The 22,991-nt window shown below is 45.0% G+C and overlaps 1 protein-coding gene across 3 annotated transcripts in view; it reads right to left on the reverse strand.

Moving 5' to 3' along the window:
* The window catches only part of PLCD1 (phospholipase C delta 1), a 53,574-nt gene that overhangs the window by 24,782 nt on the left and 5,801 nt on the right, over positions 1-22,991 (reverse strand). The window contains exons 1-3 of one of the 3 annotated variants that reach the window (XM_030487869.1): positions 19,313-19,597; positions 14,359-14,523; positions 2,651-2,879 (exon numbers count right to left, since the gene is read on the reverse strand). In XM_030487869.1, the coding sequence (XP_030343729.1) occupies positions 2,651-2,879; positions 14,359-14,523; positions 19,313-19,412 (494 nt within the window). In that variant the 5' untranslated portion in view covers positions 19,413-19,597. Of the gene's footprint in view, positions 1-2,650; positions 2,880-14,358; positions 14,524-19,201; positions 19,217-19,312; positions 19,598-22,991 lie in introns of those variants that run through there. The other 2 variants (XM_030487889.1, XM_030487880.1) reach the window with 2 other exon arrangements.

Genomic DNA, 22,991 nt, shown 5'->3' on the forward strand with positions numbered 1-22,991 from the left:
GAGCTGGATGAACTAAGCACTTCAGTTGAAATTATCAGCTGATACAAACACCACTTTGCAGCCCTGCTTGTGGGTCCTCCTTTCACCTTACGCACCCATTCGGGCCTGGATGGACTCAGAAAAAGCTGTTCCCATACCTGTATACATCCGGAGAGAGCCTGCTTCCTGCCTTTTGTTTTTAAAGGATCTGCCAGCTCCAGGGCTACCAGCTTTCTATAGAAACCAAAGAGGGATGACTGAAACTATCTGGCAGATATCCCATGAATGTGCTCAGAAGAGAAATGCTGCAAAACTTCTGGTAAGTGTTTTCCAATCAGAAAAGCTCATACATAAATCCCAAAATCGAAGCAGATAGTGCCATACTGCTAAAATGAAAAGTCCCCTGTATTTTCTTGTCTAAAGTCTTTCCTGCACACATTTTCTAGATAACCTCTGCCAGCTTGTTGCAGGGTTGAATCTGAGGCTTAATAAAACAGTATTGTGTGTTTTTTAAAAACATCAGAAGTACTCATCGAGCATGTGGGCCTGGAAAGGACACATAAGACACTAAATTGAGCCCCTTGCTATCACAGGCAACTCCATCATATTATAAACAGGACAAAACCCATCTGAAACTAGCAAGATTTTTGTTTTCATACTTGTTTTGAAAATCTTGCAAATTCCTTACTTGCTTTGCAAGGTTTTGGAGGCTGGAAAAGATATGCTGCAAGGCAGTTCTCCAGTCACAGAGGACAGGCAGGGGACCCAACACTTCTCCTCATCTACTGCCTCATCCCCTTCTGTGCTCACAGATGCAGAGAACACTTCTGAGGTTTAAGGAAGATCTGAGTAAGCCCATGCTGCCAAGCAAACCCAGTGAAGACAGACTAAATTTAAAATCCCAGGCTTTAATTAAACATCATCAAATTCCAAATGAGAAATCATGCTGTTCTGTAATTCCAGGTTACGTTAAATGGCCTGAGACAATCCCAGATTGGAAGCCAGCACTGCATGGTAATTACTCTTCCAGAAATACGGCTTGCCTACCCACCCTATTTAGCTTCGATTCTGCTTTCCAAAGACAGAGAGGCACTTTTCCATGCTGGAAATTTACAGCCTTCTTCCCTTGCAAATGTCATTGTTATTTTTCCCCCTTTAGCAATCTTGTCTTTTCTTATGGGGAAGTTTTTCAGCAATATATTCAATCTGACACACTCCAGGGACAAGTTTCTGTAGCCCAGATCTTCCCCACACATTTAGGGGTGGAGGAAGCCTTCACATCTAAAGGAGAACTGCCAGGGTACCACATTTTCAACTTGTCTAGGGACTGCTCCCTGTCACCATGGACACACAAGTTGTAACACTGCTAAGGAATGACCTTACAGCCTAGAGCTTGAAAAACCATTCAAAAAGACACTCATAGTACAGGAGATAAACACAGCACATCAGAACTACTGGAGTCTGATTCCTTTAAATGAACAGCACTATGGTTGTGCAAGCGCTTATTAGACGCTTATTAGACTTCAGAGAATCCACAGAATTGTAAAGCCTTATGAAAGCTCAGCATTTATGTGCCACCTCCTTCAGCATAAGTACATCATTACCCAGCAGGAAACCCACATGGAGTGAAGCCTTGACTGAGGTCAAGGCTCCCTGCTGCCTGCTCAGGCTCAGACTCCTGCTTTGTGACTTTTCCCAGCTGAGGATTTTGCTTCTCTCCTCCTTTCCACAGATGTGGAGATGAACAAGGCATGAAACTTCCGCAGCTTTCTCTGTCTGAGAGCACTAGCTGGTTTTCACTCTGATAGCTGGATGTCTATCTTCATGAAGCTTAAAGGATTTTATGATTGCTGCAACTCTGCCAAATGAGGGTGAAATCAGCCAGCACGTTCATATGGCATGGTTAGTGCCTCAGACACACAACCACTGGAGAAAATCCATCAAAAACTGCACTCACAGATATTCTTTTTTTTTATGGATGTGAGACCTGTGGTTGCAAAGCAACTTAGTGTGTGAAATGCAGCCCCGGGGGAAATTCCCTGTGAAATCAGCAGAGGCAGGATTTCACCCAATAATCAACTCATGCTCCGTTTCACAACTAATTCACCCTCCTTTTCTGCTCTGCTAATTTTCCTTTCTGATATGTCTGCACTGTCACTAGAGCATTCACAGATTCTTTCAGGGCAAAACTTCATCCCATGCTGAGGCAAACAAGGAGTAAAGTCAGTGGAGCTACCCCAGGGTAAATTTGGCAGTCAGAAGAGAAGAATCCATTCCCTCGCTTTGTATTACTGAGAAACATGATAGACAGCAAGGGCTTTTCATGCCTCGCCAAGAAGTGCCTGTCCTGGAGTTTACTGCAATGCAAATGAAACCAACCCCTGAGAAAAACAAAAAAATAATGATTGTTTTATCTGGAGCTCCCTGAAAGAGGCAATTCTTTGCTTAAAGAGCCACGTTAAGCCTCAATTCACTCTTGCTGGTATCACTGTAAAACAGGGGAAAGAAACCTTGAAAACCAGAGAGTTTGCCTGGGTGCAAAATCAGTGCAAGAGAAAACTCAGTGCCCAGGGTCAATAGGAAAACAGGGTGTTAGTCTACTATCTCCACCCCCAGAGAAAAACAAGTGCATCTTTGTCTGTAATTAATCACTTTATAGCGCAAAGGATACTGTTGGAGTTTCTCTTTCTGGTTCATGGAGTTGCTGTGGGCTATGATTTTCGCAAGGCCGGAGATCCAATGGTTGGCATCGTCCTCTGAACTCGCAATGAGGTCTAGGTTTTTCCGCTGGTCTTTGAAAATGATGGAAAAGCAGCGATACTCTGGGACATCCTTGGCGTATTTTTCCATACCTTCTGTTTTATGGCCTGCCCTCACATCCCGAATATCTTCAATGGAGACTGTGGAAAGAAAGCAGAGCCTGCTGTCAGCAGGGGTTCAGTCAGGCTTATCTGTACTTGGTGAGGGATATTAAGAAATTACTCTTTCTCCTTTTCCTGCAACCTCTGGAGGATTCCCTTCCCTTTCCCCCCTCTCACAAACTTTGTCACTAAATAAAGCTGAAATCAAAAGGAGCAGAAAAAACAAGAGTTTTTTAAAAGAAAAACCTTTCCCTATGTTCGTTATTTAACAAACATGCAGAACATGCACTAGATGACATACTGTGTTATCATGTTTATGAGATACAAATCACTGCCAAGAGTTTGGTTTCAGTCCTTGGAGCATCCCTGACTTGATCCCTGCCCCTATCTGAGGGTGGGGAGAGTGGAGATGTGCCTTCCCGTGAATATGGAAAACGAGAAGTGACTTCAGTAAGAGGAGGGCAAGGATCGAAACAGTCATTCCTTAGTTTGCAAAAAAGTGAGAAGGAAAAATTTAAAATCCCATGTATTCTTCGCAGTCACACAAGAGCGAATGAGGGAGGCAATGACCAATGCTTCAGAGAAGTATGGGTGTCACCCATACTCCACCCTCACCCCTGTCAAGGGTAGCCTTGATCCTCTTTGCTGCAAGAAAGCAAAACACTCCTTTCAAGTCCATCCTTCCCCATTTCTATCTCTGCCCCTCAGCGAGTGGAAATGAGCCCTGAAGTCGCGCCATAAGGCAATCCAGAAAGAGCAGTGCATTCAAGAGACTACATTATTAAACAAGTGTAAGTAATGGAGAGATGCCTACGTTGCTCCTGAGTGCATGCAGGTGCCCTCAAACTGTGCTGAAATCCAGCAAGCCTCCAGCAGCATGCACAGCCTCTTTTTCTCTTTCATGGGCCACTTAGTACATCTACAAAGGAATGAGAGGAAAAGCCAGAAACTGCTTAACCACATGTGACTGCTGAGAAACTTAAGACCGAAGTAGAGATGGCACCTACACACAATAAATGGCAAAAATGTTTGCAAACAGTGCTGGAGTCCATAACTGAGAAAGCCTCATTGCATTTTCTCCAGTTAACATTTTGCAAACATCTACCAATACCATTTCAGGGCACACATAGAAAAGACAACACAGCTGAGAGATATTCAGCCATCTTCTATAACAAGCATTCAAAAAAACAGATACAATCACAGGATTTTGAAAAAAAAAAAAAGATATGTATATATATAGCTTAACTTCTCTATCTCAAAATATAAATTACAGGTAAAAATTATCTCCTCTATCACAGATGTGTGAATGTGTGAGATAGATTTTATTTGTGCTTATCTTGAAGGAGCTGTGTTGAAAACTGGCACATGACTATAAAATATCCCCACTGTTAGCTGAATAGGAGAAACTTGCCTTTAAACATCCATTTTATCCACTCCTTTATTTAAACGTGCAATTTCACCATTAAAGTGCCCAGTTCATTCAAAGTCAACACTGCAGAAAAGCACAACTCAATATTTACCCTGCACATTTTCAGCATGGCTGCCCTGCTATCATCCAATATTTATCAGATGCTCATTAGAGTTTGAAATCCTTCTTTTTTTTCCAGGGCAGTCATGATAATGCTCAGCTGCTGGGGGGGGAGGACACGACCACCCAAAACTTCAGTCTTCAAAAATCAGTAACTTTCCAAAACCAACACTTGACATTTGCTTTAAATTCTTACCACATGTAGGGGTGGTCAAACATCTTCCACAGCATTTTGCTGGTTTGGTTCCTATACAAGAACATACCATGAAGACCTTCCCGGAGCTGGCAAAGCTCCAGGGACAGTTATGAGCAATTATCTTTGTGTGGTCTTTTATTATCACTTCGTATAGGTCAACAGTTGATCAGCTGGAGGGGAGGAAAAGGTTGGGTTGGGATGGGCTGCTGTGGAATTACGTTATCTGGCCAATATACTGTAGAGTGAAATTTTATGGTTTTGAGTACTAAAACCACCCTTAAAAGAAAAGCGCTGCAATTTCCTTGCAGCTGCATTGCTAATAAAGTGCATTGCTATTAGCGCACTAACTAGGAGACTGGGCAAATTATAGTGATTATGCCACAGGCAGAACTACACCCTTAATGTAAAGGATGCTATCATGTTTGGATGGGTTCAGTTCAGTCAAAAAGTGTAAAGTTTAGTTAGGCTCCTTTTATAGCCAATGGAAAAAAAAAAGAAGAACCTTTTGGAACACAAATGTTCTGCACTGTTCAGACAAAAAATTTAGGGTAAGGTAAATCATACTCTTACTCCATGGCTACAGTGGACCCTTGAACAGAAAGGAAGTCCAGGCTGAGCATCTCAGATGCAGACGTGTGCCATGCAGATTGTCCATAAGTAGGTGATTCTTCTCCACTCTGGGTCTCTTCTGGTTATAACAGTGCAAGTGGAAGGATCATCCTGTTGTTCCTCACCACCTGCCAACTGCTCACCACTGCTTGGCTCATAGGAGTTATTGTCCCTTCAGAATGGCTAGCTTGTCTGCTTGTGCAATCAATCCCTAAACTTTGGGTTGGCAACAACCTAGTGTTTCCAAGACTAGAAAATCTGATGTTAAATATTGGAAATTTAGAATGGATTCTTTGGAAACCATTACCTGGCAAAGTAAATCCACTGGAAAAGAGAGCTGTGTGGGAGGAAAAAGAGACTGAAAACCTGTGTCTGGAAGAGCTGCCTTGATCTCTTTGGGATATGCTGAGAAGAGGATGATAAAGGCCACAGAGCTCCTCAGTGCAGAGAAGGCACAAGGAAGGCTGAAGAAAAGGATTGGTGTCTACTGTAGTCACCCAAGAGATAAAGAGAGAAACTATCACTGCAGGAACAGTTAAAAAAAAAGGGTAAGGGAGGACGCTTTCTAAAGCTTTCCATAGTTTGGTCATATGTACTGCTTTCAACTATCAATAAAAAAGATGAAGCCAAAGGAGTCAGCCCAAGCCATCTGCAAATGTTATCTCTTTTCTGGAAAATCTTAACCCAGCGTAAGTACATTATCAGCTGCTCCCAGGCAGTGAGTGTACTGTATTAGCAGTCCCAAAGTAACTGTGTGCTGAGCTGAGCTATCTGCATGGAGAAATCAGAAATAACTGGGGGACAGGGACGTTTCACAGCAGAGGAACACTTACAGAAAATAGCCATCAATCATGTATCCCTGCAATCTCCATGTTCCTTCCCCATCACACCACAGCAGGGATGTAACCACAAGCAGAAGAGAATCTGGAAAGTTTGCGTCTACTTCTCCTGAGTGTTTACTTCTGCTGAAGAGGTGGTTTGTGTAAAGCCCAAAACATGAAGCACAACACAAGGAAGTTTGTGTCCTTCTTGGCCTCCAGACATCAAGTCAAACAGGTTACAACCTGATCAGCCTTTCTGGCTGCGAGGATGCCACTCGGCCACTGCCACAGCCAAAGGCTCCTCATTGACATGGACATACAGCAGCGTTCCCTGGAGCCAGTGGAATTACTCGTGTCTGAACTAGTCTCAAGGAGATGTTGAGAACTTTCTTTTTAATCCTCCTTTCAATTGTCATCACTGGATACTGCCTTCGTGCTCCTCCTTTGCCAATGCTCGGTCCAGTGCCTTTCTCCTGTTTCACCCATGGCATTATCAGGCATGTGTGAGTCAGGCCCGCAGGATGCAGGCAGCCAGTTTTGACAGCCTTGATATTTTCAAGCAACCAACACGTATTTTTTGGGTGTCTCTCTTGATTTGAATTTCTCTCTTCACAACTTTCAAGGAGCTTGCTGTTACACTTGCAAGTTTATCTCCTCGGGCAGAAGGAAGAGGAACACCTCTCAAAGGAAAACAAATCTGTGATTCACACTGATGTGCCTGTAACCAGACTTAGAGAGTCTGCAAGTATCCAAGCCCAAAACTGTGACTCACAAAACCTTGCTGAGCAAGTGCAGAGCCTCCCCTGTGCCTCCACCTGACGCAAAAGCTCCCTCATCCCCCAGAAGTTAGCTTCTTCCTTCAAGGCTGCGTGCCTCCGTCCAGCAGAATCTGGGCTTGGCCTGACCATCCTCCAAGAGGTGCCTTCAAACACACCTCAGTGCAAGGATTTCAGCCTTGTGTGCATGCGGAAAGGGGGTGGCCGTTTGTGTGAGAATCATTCCTGAAGGAAGCAGTAGGGGGAGGGATATAAATCCAATCTACCCATCACCCTACAAGCTGTAATCCCAGAGCTTTTAGGCTTCAGGAATGTATTCAAGCCACATATATGCACTACAAGCCACCAGGCAGCCAAAACTACAAGTGTTGAAGAGACACAAGGACAAGCCTGACAGGGTGCCTCTTAGCACACTTGTTTGAGAGATGAGCCCTGGCTACTGGCCTCTCCATCTCTTCTATCACTGCTCCTCAGGTGAAATGTCCAGACTCTGCTGGAAGCATGGACAGTAAAATACTTTGGTAATCCTAAAGAATACAGGGAAAGAAGAAACAGGGACAGAGAGCAATCACCCTTTGCCTTCCTCCTGTTTGACAGGCAGCCTTTTGAGAGGAGGTACTTTGTCAAGAATCTTACAGAAAAGAGGGAAAACAAGGAACTGAACCTGCATCTCCTGCAGCAGCATGTGAAAGACAAGGACTGAAAGTTGCTTCTCTTTCCTTGTGCCTTTGCTGATAAAGAGACAGAGGAAGGTCAAGGTATAGACACTTGGTGGCACTACTAAAACAGCTGTCCTTGAGTTGTGCTGTCTTTGGCTGGGGTAGGCTTAATTTTCTTCAGAGTATCTACTATGGGGTAATGTTTTAGATTTGTGCTGAAAACAGCATTGATAACACACGCATGTTTTAGTTACCGCTGAGCAGTGCTCACACAGAGCCAAGGCCTTTTCTGCTCCTTATTCCACCAGCGAGCAGGCTGGGGGTGCACAAGTGGTTGGGAGGGTACACAGCCAGGACAGTCGACCCCAACTGACTCAAGGGATAGTCCATACCGTATGACATCTGTTCAGCAATAAAAGATAGGGAAGAAAAGGAGGAAAGGGGGGGACACATTCAGTGATGGCTTTTGTTCTCCCAAGTGACCATTAGGGATTATAGAGCCCTGCTCTCCTGGAAGTGGCTGAATGAATTCCTTGATTTGTTTTGCTTGTGTGCACAGCTTTTGCATTACTTATTTAACTGTCTTTAACTCAACCCATGACTTTTCTCACTTTTACCCTTCCGATTCTCTCCCCCATCCCACCAGGGGGGAGCAAGCGAGCAGCTGTGTAGTGCTCAGTTGCCAGCTGGGGTTAAACCACAGTTACTCATTAGGGGAGCGATGCAGTTTTCTTCACTCTGGGGGAAATACTCCTCAGATCCCTTCCTTTCCTTATCCTACTTCCCTGTTATTAACAAGTGATCTCTGCAATGTGGCATTCAGTCATGTTGAATTACTCCACCCCGCTCTAATTGTCTCAGTAAGTCACTTCTATTTACTGTCAGGAAATGCAGATGAGAAATGTACTCAGCTGTTAATAGCTTGCACCGTATTTGCACATAATACCGCATGTCTGCGGAAAGGTCAGACCTTCACCAGCTGCAGCACAGCCAGGCTGACTTAGCATCTTGTCAAGAACAGATGAAAGCTGCTGCCTGACCCCAGGACTGCCCTGCCAGCCAGGATGTCTGCAGCGAGACTACATAGATTTCACAACACACTGAGCACACGGGGCAAACTGGCACTGCATGCTGCTTCTTTCTTTGGTTTCACTCCAGAAAAAGCAGTTTAGTTGATTTCAGTTTCACCACGGGTGGCTGATGCTAATGGCAAAACACGGTTGGGATCAGGACCTTTGTAATCAGCACAAGCTGGAGCACTGTCAGCTCCCCTGGATCAGGAACACCAAAGGCTATCCATCACCCTCATCCACAAGGGGTGCTTTAACATGATGATTCAAGGGTGGGTTTAGCATGAGCCCCACTGTGCTGTGCCTTCTTAGTCCTGACCACACTGCTTTTTCATCTCCCTGAGTGTGAATTACTGCAGGTCCCAGCTGCTAATTCCTCATCCATTCTCTTCTCCTCTCTCCCTCCGCTGACGGGCTCAGCACGTTGTTTTAACTTGAGATTTGCTGCACAGCAGTCAGCCCTCATTGCTGGTGTGTGTCACCAGCTGACAACCAGTGATACAATGCACATGTAATTTTACATGTTGTTTGGAAATACCTTTTAATATAAGGTCTTTACCCAATCTTTCTGTCTACCCATCACAGCTTGGGGCGTTCATGTAAATAGAGTGATCTCTATTTACATTCCTTCTACACATCACAACCAGGACTCTGCAAACTATTTCTGCAACTAGTTCCTACTTCTCCTGCCATTATAATGCTGCTAAATTTGGATCTAAGGCTCTCAACACTTCTGTCTTTGCATTTAACATATGCTATGGAGAATAAGGTCAATATGTGTCAGCACACTGCCTGTGATGAAAACTGTCCCAGCAACACATGCGGTGGCCTGATTTAAAATTAAATCGAAGAAGCAGGCAGCTCTGCATTTGAAACAACTTGTTTTATGAGTTGAGTGATTTCGATAAAAACTAATGAGACCCACAGACAGACGGGTTTGTTTTCACAGCTGATGGCCGCCTTGCATAACACATTCACATCAGCAAATATTTTTCCAGGAACAAATACATATCTGACCGTGAAGCAATGATTCCTAAAGAAACTGCCTATCCAGCTCCAGAAGGAAGCTGTCAGTGCAGTTAACTACCTGCTGTGTGTGTAGAGGTTGCTGAGAGTTTCTATTGGCTTTAGGCATTTATCAGGAAAAAGTTAAAGTTTTCACTTCTCAACTCAAGAAGCACAGAGCAAGATCACGTCCTTTCTGTTCTTCTACAAGCAAGTTCAGTGCATTAATTCAATGGAGACAATTGTTCATTCTTCCACAAAAATGGTACACTATGTTCATCGCATGGCATTTTAAGGGCATTCCTAACTTTCACAGGAACCCAAAAATGAAGGAAAAAGTTTTCTGCTGAACATTGGTAGCAGGCTATAAACATAAAGCTTGTGTACTATATTTAAACCATATAAAAATAACCTATAGTTGGGTCAGAAGTCTGAGGAAATGGAGCAAAACCTGTGCATTTTTAACACTCAATTATTAGATCAAAATATCAATTTCATTACTTTAAATCACTTGCATTACACAATGACAATCACATGACTTTATGCCAATCATCATTTGCAACACTTACTTGTGCAAGTAATTTAGGCCACCTCTGTAAATTGCTCCCAAAACTGATTCTTTAAATCAAAATGCAGGGAAAAACCCAAACAACAATAGTAGTTTTTAAGTAAAGCTCTTGGCCACAAATGGAAATATCTCATCCAAAACTCCTAAACTTCTTTCCTGACTAGTCTGCTCGTGACTCAATGACCCCAGTGAGTCATTCTTGGTGCAGTGGGTGAAGCACTCATGGCTGTCTTAGGAAACGTCATCTCCCTGAGCCTCCAGCAGAGAAAGAGAGCAGGAGGTAGCAAAATGCCAGCTTCTCTGGGGCTCCACTGTAGCACCCCTAAATCTAAATAACTCATTCACTCTTTTCTTTCTGGCTTTGAATATTCTGTTTCTTCACCAAAAGCTCAAAAGGATGTTTTCTCTGGAAGGTTTTCAACCATGCTTACAAATCCCCAAGTTCAGAGAGTTTTTAAAGGAACTGAGCCTGGCTTAAGTGAGCTCACACTAGGGATTTTGGCTGGTATAAGAAAAGACTTTCAAAAATCCATTTCACTGAAAGCAGAGCATGCCTTTTTTCCTCTTTTTTCCACCTAGATGAGACCTGATGTTTGACCATATCCTATCACAACAGGCCCTGCTAAAAAGTCTCTTCCCATCTTTCTTACAGGCCTGTTTTAAGTACTGAAAGGCTGCTCTAAAGTCTCCCCGGAGTCTTCTCTTCTCCAGGCTGAACAACTCCGACTTTCTCAGCCTTTCTTCATAGGAGAGTGTCCACTCTGACTGTAGCTCTACACAACATTTAAGATACTAGAAAGCAGCGGTGTGTTTATGGGCCTGGTATGCAGCTCAGATACAGGATTTAGCAGGTCATGATGAAAAATTGTTTTTCAAAGGTGCTTTTGAGCAGGCCTTCATGCCAGCGCTCCTATGCTTCTGCTGGAGCCAGCCAGAGAGTACACACAGGGTATAACATGTTTGTTGGAAAACTGACCATTTATGATGCTTCAAGGGCTTTTGGAAAAAACTCTTTCCTTGGGCCTACATGGAACATTACCTAAAAATAATGGATAATAAGGAAAAAATAGATTATGTACATTCTGTGTGCATAGAGACCATATTGGAATGGCAACCTATCCCCCAAAAAGCCCTGGATAATACAGCTCTAAAAAAACCCCTGGATAATACAGCTATCACAGCAGCATCCAAACTAAATTTCTAGTTGTTTAAAATAAAGACAACAGAGGAAGGCACTGGTCGTACCCCTGTATCCAATCCAGGCAACATCCGTGCCTGTGACAACCCTGCCATGTTGGGGTTTTTTAACTTCAAGCATCTCTGATTTCTCTGTCTAACTTTGGCAGTCTCCAGTTTTATCTACTAGACATCACCACACAATGGTTTACAAATAGTTTTGCTGTATGATTACAAGAACAGTAACAGGAATAACAGGAAACTGTCCAAACAAAAACATAATCGTTACCCTTCCCAGACTTATCTCCTCTCAGGTATCTCCATCTGCTTGCTGTCAGCAATGCTGCAGATAAGATTAGACCTGCTGCTAAAACCTTCCAGTTTCCATTTTGCTCATTCTTTTTCCTCCCTAAAAAAGGCAACTTATCTGCAGTTCTAGAAAGGCTTTGTACTGGAGGGCAAACTTACTGTCTGTTAACAAGGAAGGGTGACCCTCTGGAGAGACTCTCTTTGAAGTCCCTGATTTTGAGTATCAAATCATGACCCTGCACTCTTCCTCTGATTTGACCACCTTCACACACTGAACAAAATAAGGCGGCAGCCGTAGTGATAAAGCCTGCCAGAGGACACTAACCAGGGGTAATCCGCTCTATACCTATATCCAAAGCAGCCTGGTGAAGTTAACAGCTCAAGAAAGAAACTTTAACCCAGCAATCACTCTGAAAACTTGGGAATGGAAGGTCTCAGAAGACCAACAGAGGAGAAAGACATGGGAAAATGGATGTCCTTGGGGTTATGGCACGGGACTCGGCAGTCAGTACTCATCTCTCTTGTTGACTTCCAGGTTGAGGTGCCTCCAGAACACCTGCTGAAAGCAGCCCTGAGGTGGGCCTCCAACCTTCCCAAAAGCTTGCACCACAATCACAGGCACAGCTTCAGATCCTCCCAAGTAGGACACAGCCTGCCCCAGAACACTTGGTAGGTCAGCTTGGCACCAGGCATGCTCCTGCAGTCAGCTGGGAGTAGGAGTGTAAAGCCAGCATGGTCAGAGCCCTGTCAGAGCTTGCTTTTTCAGCACAGCAAGGACAAGCTCTGCCTCAATTGCCTTGTCTCCTTTCCTGCTATTCTCATGACAAAGAAAAGAATCTTCCTCCAGGAAAAGGTATGCATGCATGAAGACATTATGGAGCATACATGTGGGTGTGCGTCAGCAGGCAATATTCCTCCATCTTCACTTTGCAGTGAGGACACTCCCAGGTCATAGCAAGTTCTCCTTCCCACAGTGGCACTGCCTCTATCTCCACCAGCATGGCAACATTGGTTGTGCCCAGTTAGCAAAGTGTATCTTGAGAGCTGTAAATCTACACCCACACAGACACACTCCCCACCTTTGCTCAACACTGGGCTCAAAGGATCTGATCTCGCTGCGGGGCTCTTATTGCAGCTCAATATAGAAAAAAATCACAGTTGTGCCAGCTCTCTGTGCCACTGCCCCAGCAATGGAGGTAACAGGTTCAACCAGTGCTTCTTCAACCAGACGTCAAAGTCCCTGGAGCCACAGCACAAGGACCCCCTCCCATTAATTTCAGAGGACCAGGTAGGGTCAGGCTGGAGGTGCTCTCAGCCTCCATCATTTACAAACTGCTGTCTCAGGAAAGAAAGCTCTGAAAGTCATTCTTTTCAACTCCCATTCTTATTTGTTTTCATGGAATCATTGTTTCGGTTGGAAGGAACCTTAAAGATCACCTAGTTCCAAACCTCTGCCATGGGCAGGGACACCTTCCACTAGACCAGGTTGCTCAAAGCCCCATCCAAGACATTCTCTGGAAAAGGAGAAGGACTTTGCTTTTACATGGGACAGAACTCAACAGAGCAGGTGCTCCTAGGGAGCAAATATTTACTAAGGCCTCTGCGTCTGCTGGGGTTTTTTTCATGGGTTATTGCATTGGTACCTGAACAGCCCAGTTGAGCTCAGGACCCTGCCATGCTAGGCATGCAAAAAAACAGTAAGGGACAGCCTTCAATACAAAGCCTTTTATAGCTAGAGTAGAGGAGGAGAGAAGAAATGTTTGGGGAAGGATGCACAAAGAGATTAAATGAGGTGCCCAAGGTCATGTGAGAGGAGTGTGGCTGTCAGGGTGATAAACCAAACATATTTTGCCCTGCTACCTTACTCCTACTGAAAATCTTATCACTGCTTGTGGGAGGGGGGTAATTTGGAAGACCCACCCTTCGTTTAACTAATTATGACTGTTATCAAAAACATTGTGTAAATAACATGGGCAATGTGTTCTACATTTCAACATGCCTTAAAATACATTCCACTTTATTAATTTACCTCCTGGCTTTACAAGTCTATGATCAATGACAGAGAAATATGTCAGAAAAACACTGGATGAGAATTAAAAACAGATATAAACAGATATAAAGAGATACACACCCTGCCCAATCCCATTTTGATTGCACAGTTGGGCTCTTGGTCTCAATTACTGCTCCAAGTTGGGTGATGCTGGCACAGAATGGTTTATTCTGTGTCCATACAATGGTGACTGTTGTAGCTGGACTTTTAAAAATGGAGCAGATTCTGAGTTTCTAAGATAAGGATGAGAACAAGCTTTCCTTCCCAGAGACATCTCCTGCCAGCCCTTGGATCTCCACATCTCTGTGGTTCCTTGTAAGGCTGAAATGCCAGCTTTCTGAGGGGCTGCAGGCAGAAGTGTCCTGGCATAACCCAGACCAACAGCCCAAGCACACCATACCACACCGCAGATGCTCAAGCCATGTCTCACGCATGAGGGCTTGGGCACCTGAGTAACCTGAACTCTTACTTTGGGGAGGAAACAAGCCAGGCAAGGCCGCTGAGACCAGCACAGCCTACCCCATAATGATTTTAGGCAGTAGCTCATGAGCTTGGGAAATGTGGCCATTCCTGACATGGCAGATTCCTCCCAGCTGTCTCTGGAGCTGACAGCATCACGCGGTTTGTGTGTTACTGGAGGTACGAAGGATCTGGGCTCATTGCTCCACACCGCAAGCATAATGGTCCTGGTTCGCTCCAAGCACGTCTGCCCACAGTACCCCACGCCTATGATGAAGCAAACTTTACTTACAGATCTGTGACTCTGGAGACCTCAGCATCTTCTTTGATTCCTGCCATATGGTTTTGCAGTCCTCCTGGAGCTTATAAAACCGCTCCTTTCTCCAAGAGCCTGACTTCACTTTTAGCAGCTGGCTGCCTTTCAGGAGGAACTTCAGATCCTTGTCATCTTTCAGCCCTGCAGAGAAATAGTAGTTGTATTGTTGTAAGATTCAACTCAAGAAACGATGTTCATAGGGTCTTCCCTTCCACAGGACACTAATCACAGACATAGACAGAGCATTACAGTGCAGTCAGGTCCGGGGAGGACCACAGAGCAGAGAGACCCAGAAATCTGTCATGTCATACTTTATGCTGGAGCCTTGTAGATTTCTCAGATTGAGTCCAAAGACTTTTGTACCATAATTCTCAGGTGGTTTACAAGCATAAAATATCTTCTTCCCAGCTCATACAGTCTTACTGTTAAGATGCAAAAACTACAACAAAACCAACAATGTAACAGTAAAAGCAGTAAAAAAGAAAGTTGTATAACTTTTAATTGGAGTACTGTCAGGAACTTTTAAGTGATTTCAAATCCATTCTGCAACAGATTTCCTTTGTGGAAACAGGAATACACAAAGATATCTCCCTTCTCTGGCAAGCAGTCCCCACCTATCCACATGGGGATTCTGAAGATCTGTGTCATGAAGCTTAGGACATACACAGACAAGTCTGGTGAGAGACAGCACCACATCAGTAAGGTAGCAACCATGTTCCCCTAGTTGCCCAGCTAGTATCCGAGAGGACTTTTATCTTTCTTACCCTACTAGGCTGCCACAATGCCAGGTGATAATAACCAGACCTGCTGGTTCACGAACTTCAGATTTCACATCTTAGCCTAGATTCAGGAAGGCATTTAGACATCTAGATACACAACAGGCATCTAGTGAGGCTTTGAAGACATAGATTTGGCATTCTAAATGTTTTGAATGTCACAGCAGCGTACGAGTTTCACATACCTAAACACCTTGGACAATCTGCCCCTCAAACCAACCATTAATTACAGATCTGGAGTGTGCAGGCTGGGGAGGGTGAGAGCATGAAACATGAGAAACACTCCCTCAGCTTTCTGTAATAGGCACCTTGCATCTCTCTGACATTGCAGGAAGGGCTGGTTCAAAGCTGGTGAAACAGCATTTAACTCTGTAGTACTGATCAAGCATATCCTGACTCAATGGGGGTTTTGCTAACCTTGTCTTGACAATGCAGATAACCACTTGGCCTCTTGCAGCCACCTGACACATCATGGGAAATCTTCCAATGTCACATAATGCGGTGTCTCGCAAAGCAGAAATCCAAGTTAACTGACCTATGCAGTAATATTTATATTGCAGTGTGGCATTCCCCTATGACATTTGGTATGTTGTTTTTTAAACAGAGCAAGGCAACAAACTACCAAACATGCTTGAAAAACAAAATCCAGCATAAGAACCAAGTCGCTAAATCCCCAGAATCCTCACAATTCATACAGCAAAGTGAAGCGCCAGGTCCTGCAGAGCACCAAGGTGGGTCACGGTGGCAGCAACAAAATACCGCACCATGAGTTTGTAACTGGGATACATTGGCCTAAAGATCATTTTTGATTGCCAAAGAAAGTCTGAGATCTCCATAGGAAATAAATATTAGGGGTGTCCAGTGTCCACTCAGTGAGCTGTTCACAATGTTTTACTGGTTTTGCAGATATCAAGAGCACCAGCTGAGGCATCTAGAGTTGAAGTGCCACAGTGGGAGCTGGAGATCCTGAAAAGGCATCTGTGCCCTCTCTCTTTCCTCTACATTCTATTAGCTATCTCATCAATTAATTGTCTCCCCATGCTACACCATCCCTTGGGCTCTATCCCTTACCTGGTCTGGAGGTTCCCAAGAGGAGAATTTGAATGCTTCCTCCTCTGGAAACCTCAGAAAGAAACCCATTGAGAGAAGAAAAAAGCCATGTCCTGCAAAGCACAGAAGAGTGAAAGACTGACCCCAGCTACAGGATGTGGGACACCCTCCTGGCTTTACTGAGGTTCAACCATGCCCAGGGGTTGACAAGAGGCCAAGACCATCTCGTGGAAGGGCAGACACCACAACAGCTTCACAGGTTCTTGGTCTCCTGAATTGTGGTGCTCAGGCTTCCCTTCTAAGGCAAAGGTCTTCCAAGTGCAGAGAAGATACCACAGACTTAGGCTTCACTAACAGCACTGCAGTACCCCTCGAGGTTTCTGGAGAGGAAACAGACTTCTTCCTTCTCTCTATTCTCCCACAACATTTCTGTTCTAGCTCCCAGTATCATCACAGAAACATCATCATTGAATAGTTAGGGTTGGAAACAACCTTAAGATCATCTAGTTCCAACCCCCCTGCCATTTCTTCTCTTTTTTCAGATCCCAACCATTTGAGGCATCATTATGGGACTAGAAGAAAGACATGCCATCCTAGGGTGACATGACGAGGAAAGCAAGAAAATCATCAATTCCTTTAGGTAACTATGCACATAAGTGTTTCATGAGAAATTCCTGTGAAATGGAGCATGTCTCGTTACACAGACACCACATGCAGCATGTGTAACGTTTCGTGCTACCTGGACATCCCAAAGAGCTGCACCAACGTAACACAGGCAAACCTGGGTGGGCACATGCAGTGGTCAAGGGCAGATTCCTCTCCTCCAGGCTTGATCCACACAGGTCAGACACAAACTGGAGCTCAGAGCCCTTCATCCTGCTCACTAGCACAGCCCAGTCAGTGCATTAGCGCGGTCAGAACTCCCCTTCCTCTTCAGAGGATCTGACTATGGGTCGGGAGCAGCCCTCCCACTCATCCTTGGCCACTGTGCCTGACGACCAGGCCAGGTGAACTGACTCAGCAAAGGAGGACACTGCACTTCCAAAGAGCAGGAGGGACAGATGAAGCAGGATGGTGCATGGTGAAAGCATGGCAAAGATCAAAGATGGCAGGGAGCTTGAGTCAGAGGGCAGTGAGAGAAACCAGGGAGGAGATGGAGACAAGCTTGCCTCTATGATACAGCGGGTTTGGCCAGGAAAGGCCAAAGGGCTAATCATGGGTGTCTAACAGCTCCATCATTCCTTGACATGGGAGGCCTTTCAGAAAGAGAGCAGTCACCCAGAGTTGATCTCTACCGTTGGTGACCCCAAGTACTGACTGAACCACCCAATGGTGGGCCTGGAGGAAGAAGGGGCATGCCCTTAACTGAGTGGGCACAGCCTATTCCAGGCCTGCTCTGTGTCTGTCTAACAGCAGTTCAATCTCAGACACCTAAACTGGCTGGGAAAGAGGGACAGTGTTTTGGGCTCTGCCTGCTATGCCCAGTCCAAGCACTGCCACAGACTCTTTAAATGACCTTGGGTGAGTCACTTAGCTTCTCTACTCCTATCTACAAAGCACAAGCATTTTTGTTTGGCCATAGATGGAGCAGAAGATGCTCTGATCCTGATACGGGAACCACAAACACACCCTGATGTGCCAGTGGGACGTTAGTCTCAGTTGGTCATTTGAAGGCTTTTCCAGAAAAAAACACCTTTTCCCAGCAGAAACCTTATTTCAGGTTTTATGCCTGAACCAGCTCCTGAGGATTTTTGCCTAACAAACAACCCTATGGAGCTGAGGACGTTTGTGGTCCAGAGCTCCATGTCACAGCAATGGAAACTTGTATGAAAGAAACCAGAGTCATCACACACATACATCATTTAAAAAACACTGTTCAGTAGGACACGGGTATTGGTTTCCAACTATATAACACCAGTAGGAACGAGAAACACAATCACTGCGTTGCAATAGATGTCCAAATCCTGCCTGAAACATGTGGCAGGACTGTGTATTGCTTAGCATCCTCTGTGAAATATCAAATACATATTTGGCCTGCAAAATTTCCAAGGGTCAGGACCCCCTTCCCCACAAAATATCAATCACACACTTTCTAAACAGAATATATTTAGTGTGCAGTAATGTTCACTGAAAATCATGTCTGGTAAAGGTAGGAGTGCCTCAAGCAAACACAGTACTGCAATAACCACGAAGTTAATATACTGCACTATGAAGCTTTAGACACTAAGACATCAAAAATATTGACCTTTGTCTTCTCTGTCTCAGGTTTACAGCAAGCAGGAAACACAATAAAACAATAGCTGCTATGGAGGAAGCCAGGCTTGAGTTCGCTAAGGAGATAGGTAGAATGATGCCATAGAATACAGTGATCTGTATTTCTGCATTGCTCACCTGCAAAACTGCTGATCTGACATAAATACATTAATTACAACTGCTACAAAACAAGCCACCTCCTGCCTGCTCTCCCTCTCCCACCTGGTTTAAGACCAGACATAAGTCAGGTTTGCCAGCTTAAAAGGGCAGAAAGCCTTTTCAGTAAAATCTAAAGAACTCAGGTGGGTAAATGGTGATCTTCCATTTCCACCTGCCCTCTGTAGCCATGGAAATCAAGGGATTCGTATCCACTTGGGCTATCTCTCCAGAGAGCAGGAACCAACAATGAGTTCATAGCCAGCCACAGAAGTTACTAAACTCCCTGGGTTTCCTCTTTCTTTTCATCTGGCAAATGCAGACCTCTGAGTGGTTCCTCGGGCTTTTACGGCAACTGGCAATACACCACTGAGAAGTCCTAAAATCAGGCAGGAAAAGGGCACTGCCTTCCCCAAACATCCTCAACAACCGACAGTTCACAAAGCCCAGCAAGAGATTCGGAAACCGAGCCTTTGCCAAAGAGGTCCCACTTTCTTTGATGCCTCAAACGAAGCGGTTTACACATCTGGCGGGTGGGTACAGGCAAAGGAAAGGAAAAGAAACCTCGGGAGTTTAAAAATAACCTTGGAGTTGCCTTTAGGGTGGAGCACTGCCTCTGAGCAGGGAAAAAAGGCAGAAATGAAGCGGCTGCCAGCGTGTGGAAGTGCCGAGGGTCTGGCCAACTTGCCCCTTACCCAGCCTCATGCCATTCAGTGCGGCCACTCTACGGCTCTGCTCCCGCAGGATGTTTTCCTGGGACACGCTGCGCTTGGGCTGCCTTCGGAAGCACTGCATGATCCAGTGCGGAGCTGAGGGAGAGGCGTCGGGCGTCGAGGAGGACGGGGGGCCACGCCGCCCCCGCGGGGATCGCTGCTCATCCAGGAGCCTCCAGCGTGCGCGTTGTCAAACGGGGCTCCAGGGAGGGCGCGGAGGGAGGCAGCAGCAGGAGAGAGGCAGAGGAAGACAGGGGAGGGCAGAGTCCGGCTGGGGGTGGGACCGTGGGAAGTCTCTCCTCCCGCTTTGCTCACCAGCGCACGCTGGATGCAAAATTACACGGAGTCGCCTGCCAGCCCCTGCCCAGGTAGAAGGAACAAGTTTTCCTACAGTCACACGCCAGTGGGTTTTTAGACATCACTTCCAGGGGCTGGAAGAGTCCCAGATATTGTTTGTGGCTCCTAATCAGTGCCTAGGACTCGTCAGCTTAGCCTGCCCACAAAAGCCTGGATCAGAGGGAGCTTGGCTCCACCCTTTCTCTTCAGTGAAGAGCTGCTCCGTAATGTTCCCACTGACAGGCAGTGAAGAGGGAGCTAAAAACACCTTTTAGCCAGCGCAGACGTAGCCCAATAGCTGCTTGGAAATTGTGCTTTAATACTCTTCTTTTTCCACCTAGAGAAGAGCATTTTCCTAAGACTCTAGATTGTGTCTTCTCTGCCACCGATTTCCTGTATGACTTGGGTGAGTCACTTACCCTGCGTTTCTGCATAGCTCTGGGTTTATTCTTGTAATGCAAATCTATCCTGCATTCTGGTATAGGAAGAAGCCCCCATCAGTGGTTTAACAAGTCACTGATTACACAGAATCAGAGAATAATTCAGGTTGGAATGAACCTCTGGAGCTCTCTAGTTCAATCACCCACTCAAAGTGGGGTCACCTTCAAAGGTAGATCAGGTTGCTCACAGTCTTGTCCAGGTGAGTTTTGGATGTCTCTAAGGATGGAGACTCCACAGCCAATCTAGCTCCCAGTCCAAGAGCTTAGATGTCCTTAGTGAAGAATTTGTTCATTATCACCAGCATAAATTTTCTTTGCTGAAACTCATGACCATTGCCCATTGTCCCAGCTAAAATCTATCTTTTCCCTAGCCATGACCACTTCTGTGGTGAAGTACAACAGCTATACTTATTAAGTTGTTCCATCTTAGGCAAGTTTACAGACCTTATTACAGACTGGAGGGTTTTGTCATTGCCTTTGCTAGCTGCTGCCCTGCCAGGCAAGCCAAGGGTGAAGATACTGCAGAGAGATTGAGTCAAGCTGGGATGAACTGCAGAATCAGCATATGCCCAAGAAACTTGACAGCAAACCACATGTCACAATTTCTGCTGGAGGCCTAATTGAAGGCTCTCCATCACCAGCATTTCCATCACCAACCCCCTCATATTCAACAGAGGTTTTAGAAACATTCTCTACCTCAGGTGTCTGGTGATCTGTCCATCTTCCCCTTCTTTCTCTGCATTTTGAAGAAAGCTCTATCAATGCTCACAAACAAACATAGAGGACTGGGATATCTGACCAGCATAAGGTCAGGATCAGAGTCATTAATCACTGCCATATGCCACACATAAGAAATTCTCTGGAGACAAGGCAGAGCCATTGCATGGCCTTGAACAGCAGTACAACTAATAATGCCTGATTTACACACTGCAACCACAAATCACAGACAGCAAAGGAGAATAAAGGTGCTTTCTGGACAAGACATTGCTGAGCATGTTAGCCAGACAGTCAGTAGGTGTTTGAGGAAACATGGCCAGCCTTTTCTGAGCCCCCTGCATACATATACAGGGGCTGGATGTCAGAGCTGTAATCTCTGTAGTGCTCCCCTGGGAGCTGGGAGCTTTGCTTTTGCCGTGTCTAGGAGGTGGGCACCATGACGTAATGACTAGATGATATTTATTTAGCTAGCAGTCTCTCAGCACTTCCCATATTTCACATTGTACTGGAGAGGATTGATCCGATTAAACGAGTGCAGATGAGAGTGCTCTCCCATACTTGCCTTAGCAAAACAATTCGCTTCTGTGCATCAGCTCTCCTGTCCAGCAGCAGCTAGAGTTCCATAGGGATCAATCTGGGAGAACGCAGAGCCCCTCCGCTTCATTTTCTCATTAATTCCTAAAATTAATGTGCCAGTGCCAGTGACAACACTGCTCAGAGCTTTCTAGGCTCTCAGAGAACATTTTACTGTACTTATACCTGAAGCTTGCACACACAAAGCACAGGATCGGCATTCGCTGAGTTTAAACACTTTCTACAGAACAGCAGTGTGTGTTTGTGAGGGCTTCAGAGATGTAAGGCACTTAAAATCAGTTTGTTTTTAAAATGAAGATGAGTTCATTGGACCAGAAATGCCTTGCTTTGGGAAACAACAGATCTAGATGTGTTGTGGTCCTGAGGTCATTTAAAGACAATGTCACATCTTGCAGACAAAGCCTGAGGGGTAAGTGTGACACTGTGGGTTACATGGTATTGCTTATTGGTGTTACACGTTGCTGCGTCACGCTCTGGCACCAGAGGAAGTGATTCCTGCAAATGGCTTAGGGAAAAATTCTCCAACTCTTATTCACTGCAGGTAACCTGACCGGGTCTGAAGCCTGCAAACACTCAAGCATGCAATTTTACCCACATGACCGATCCCACTGAAATAAATGGCACTAGTCACATGAGGGAAGTTATTCATGTCCCCATGCCCAGGATTGGGGCTGTGCTAATCATCCTATCGATTCCAGCTGGATTACTCACTGAGCAAATGGAAATCGATGTGAACGAGGATGTCAGAATATGGTCCCAAAGTCAGCTTTAATATCCAGGAAACAGACACTTAAGATAGAAGGGCTGTAGAATCTGGTAGGAAATGGGCCATGTGAGAAAACTATTAATGCACAGGCTGCTCTTCCGACACTTTTCCAAAATTAATTAATCTCCATTACATCCTTATCTGAAGGAGCTAAGGAAACACTATTACCACTTCACAGAGGAAGAAGCAGATTGGTTTTGAGCTCTTTGGGGCTGGACTTGTTCTCCCATCACCACCGCATTTGGCGACACCAAAAGTGGTGCAACCCTAATGCTGATCATAGTGTCTTTACACCACACTGACATAAGTGATGTGACAGAAGTCAGCTGCCGATTTGCCCAGAGTTGTGATAATTTAGGCCTGGAATGAAAATACCTGTGCTGGTGATGACCTCACCACTTCCCCATTGCATCATGCACATGATGTAATTTATTTATTATTACTGCTAATGCCTATGGCAGTTACATAACAAATAATAAATGTCACGTTAAGGAGAGATTTTCCCACTAAAGAGACCAAAGGTTGTGCCCTTGCTCTGTATTTGCTGCCCAGAAGAAAAAAATAGGTCTATTTTACATTATGCCATTCTTTGAAGAAACACTGTAATTTCAATTTCCCTCCCGGGCTCCTCCACAGTGAAATTCAATAGAATTATTTTAATAAGAGTAATAGCACAGTCAAAGTGTCACTGCTCATTAATGAACTGCAATGTCTGCCCCTACACATTCCTTGTCCCCAGCAAACATGAGAACATTCAGTCCATGTGAACTCAGAATCAATGAGAGTTTGGAAAAGCTGTAGTTCAGCG

This window comes from Strigops habroptila, chromosome 1 (assembly GCF_004027225.2).
Source record: "Strigops habroptila isolate Jane chromosome 1, bStrHab1.2.pri, whole genome shotgun sequence".
NCBI lineage: Eukaryota > Metazoa > Chordata > Aves > Psittaciformes > Psittacidae > Strigops > Strigops habroptila.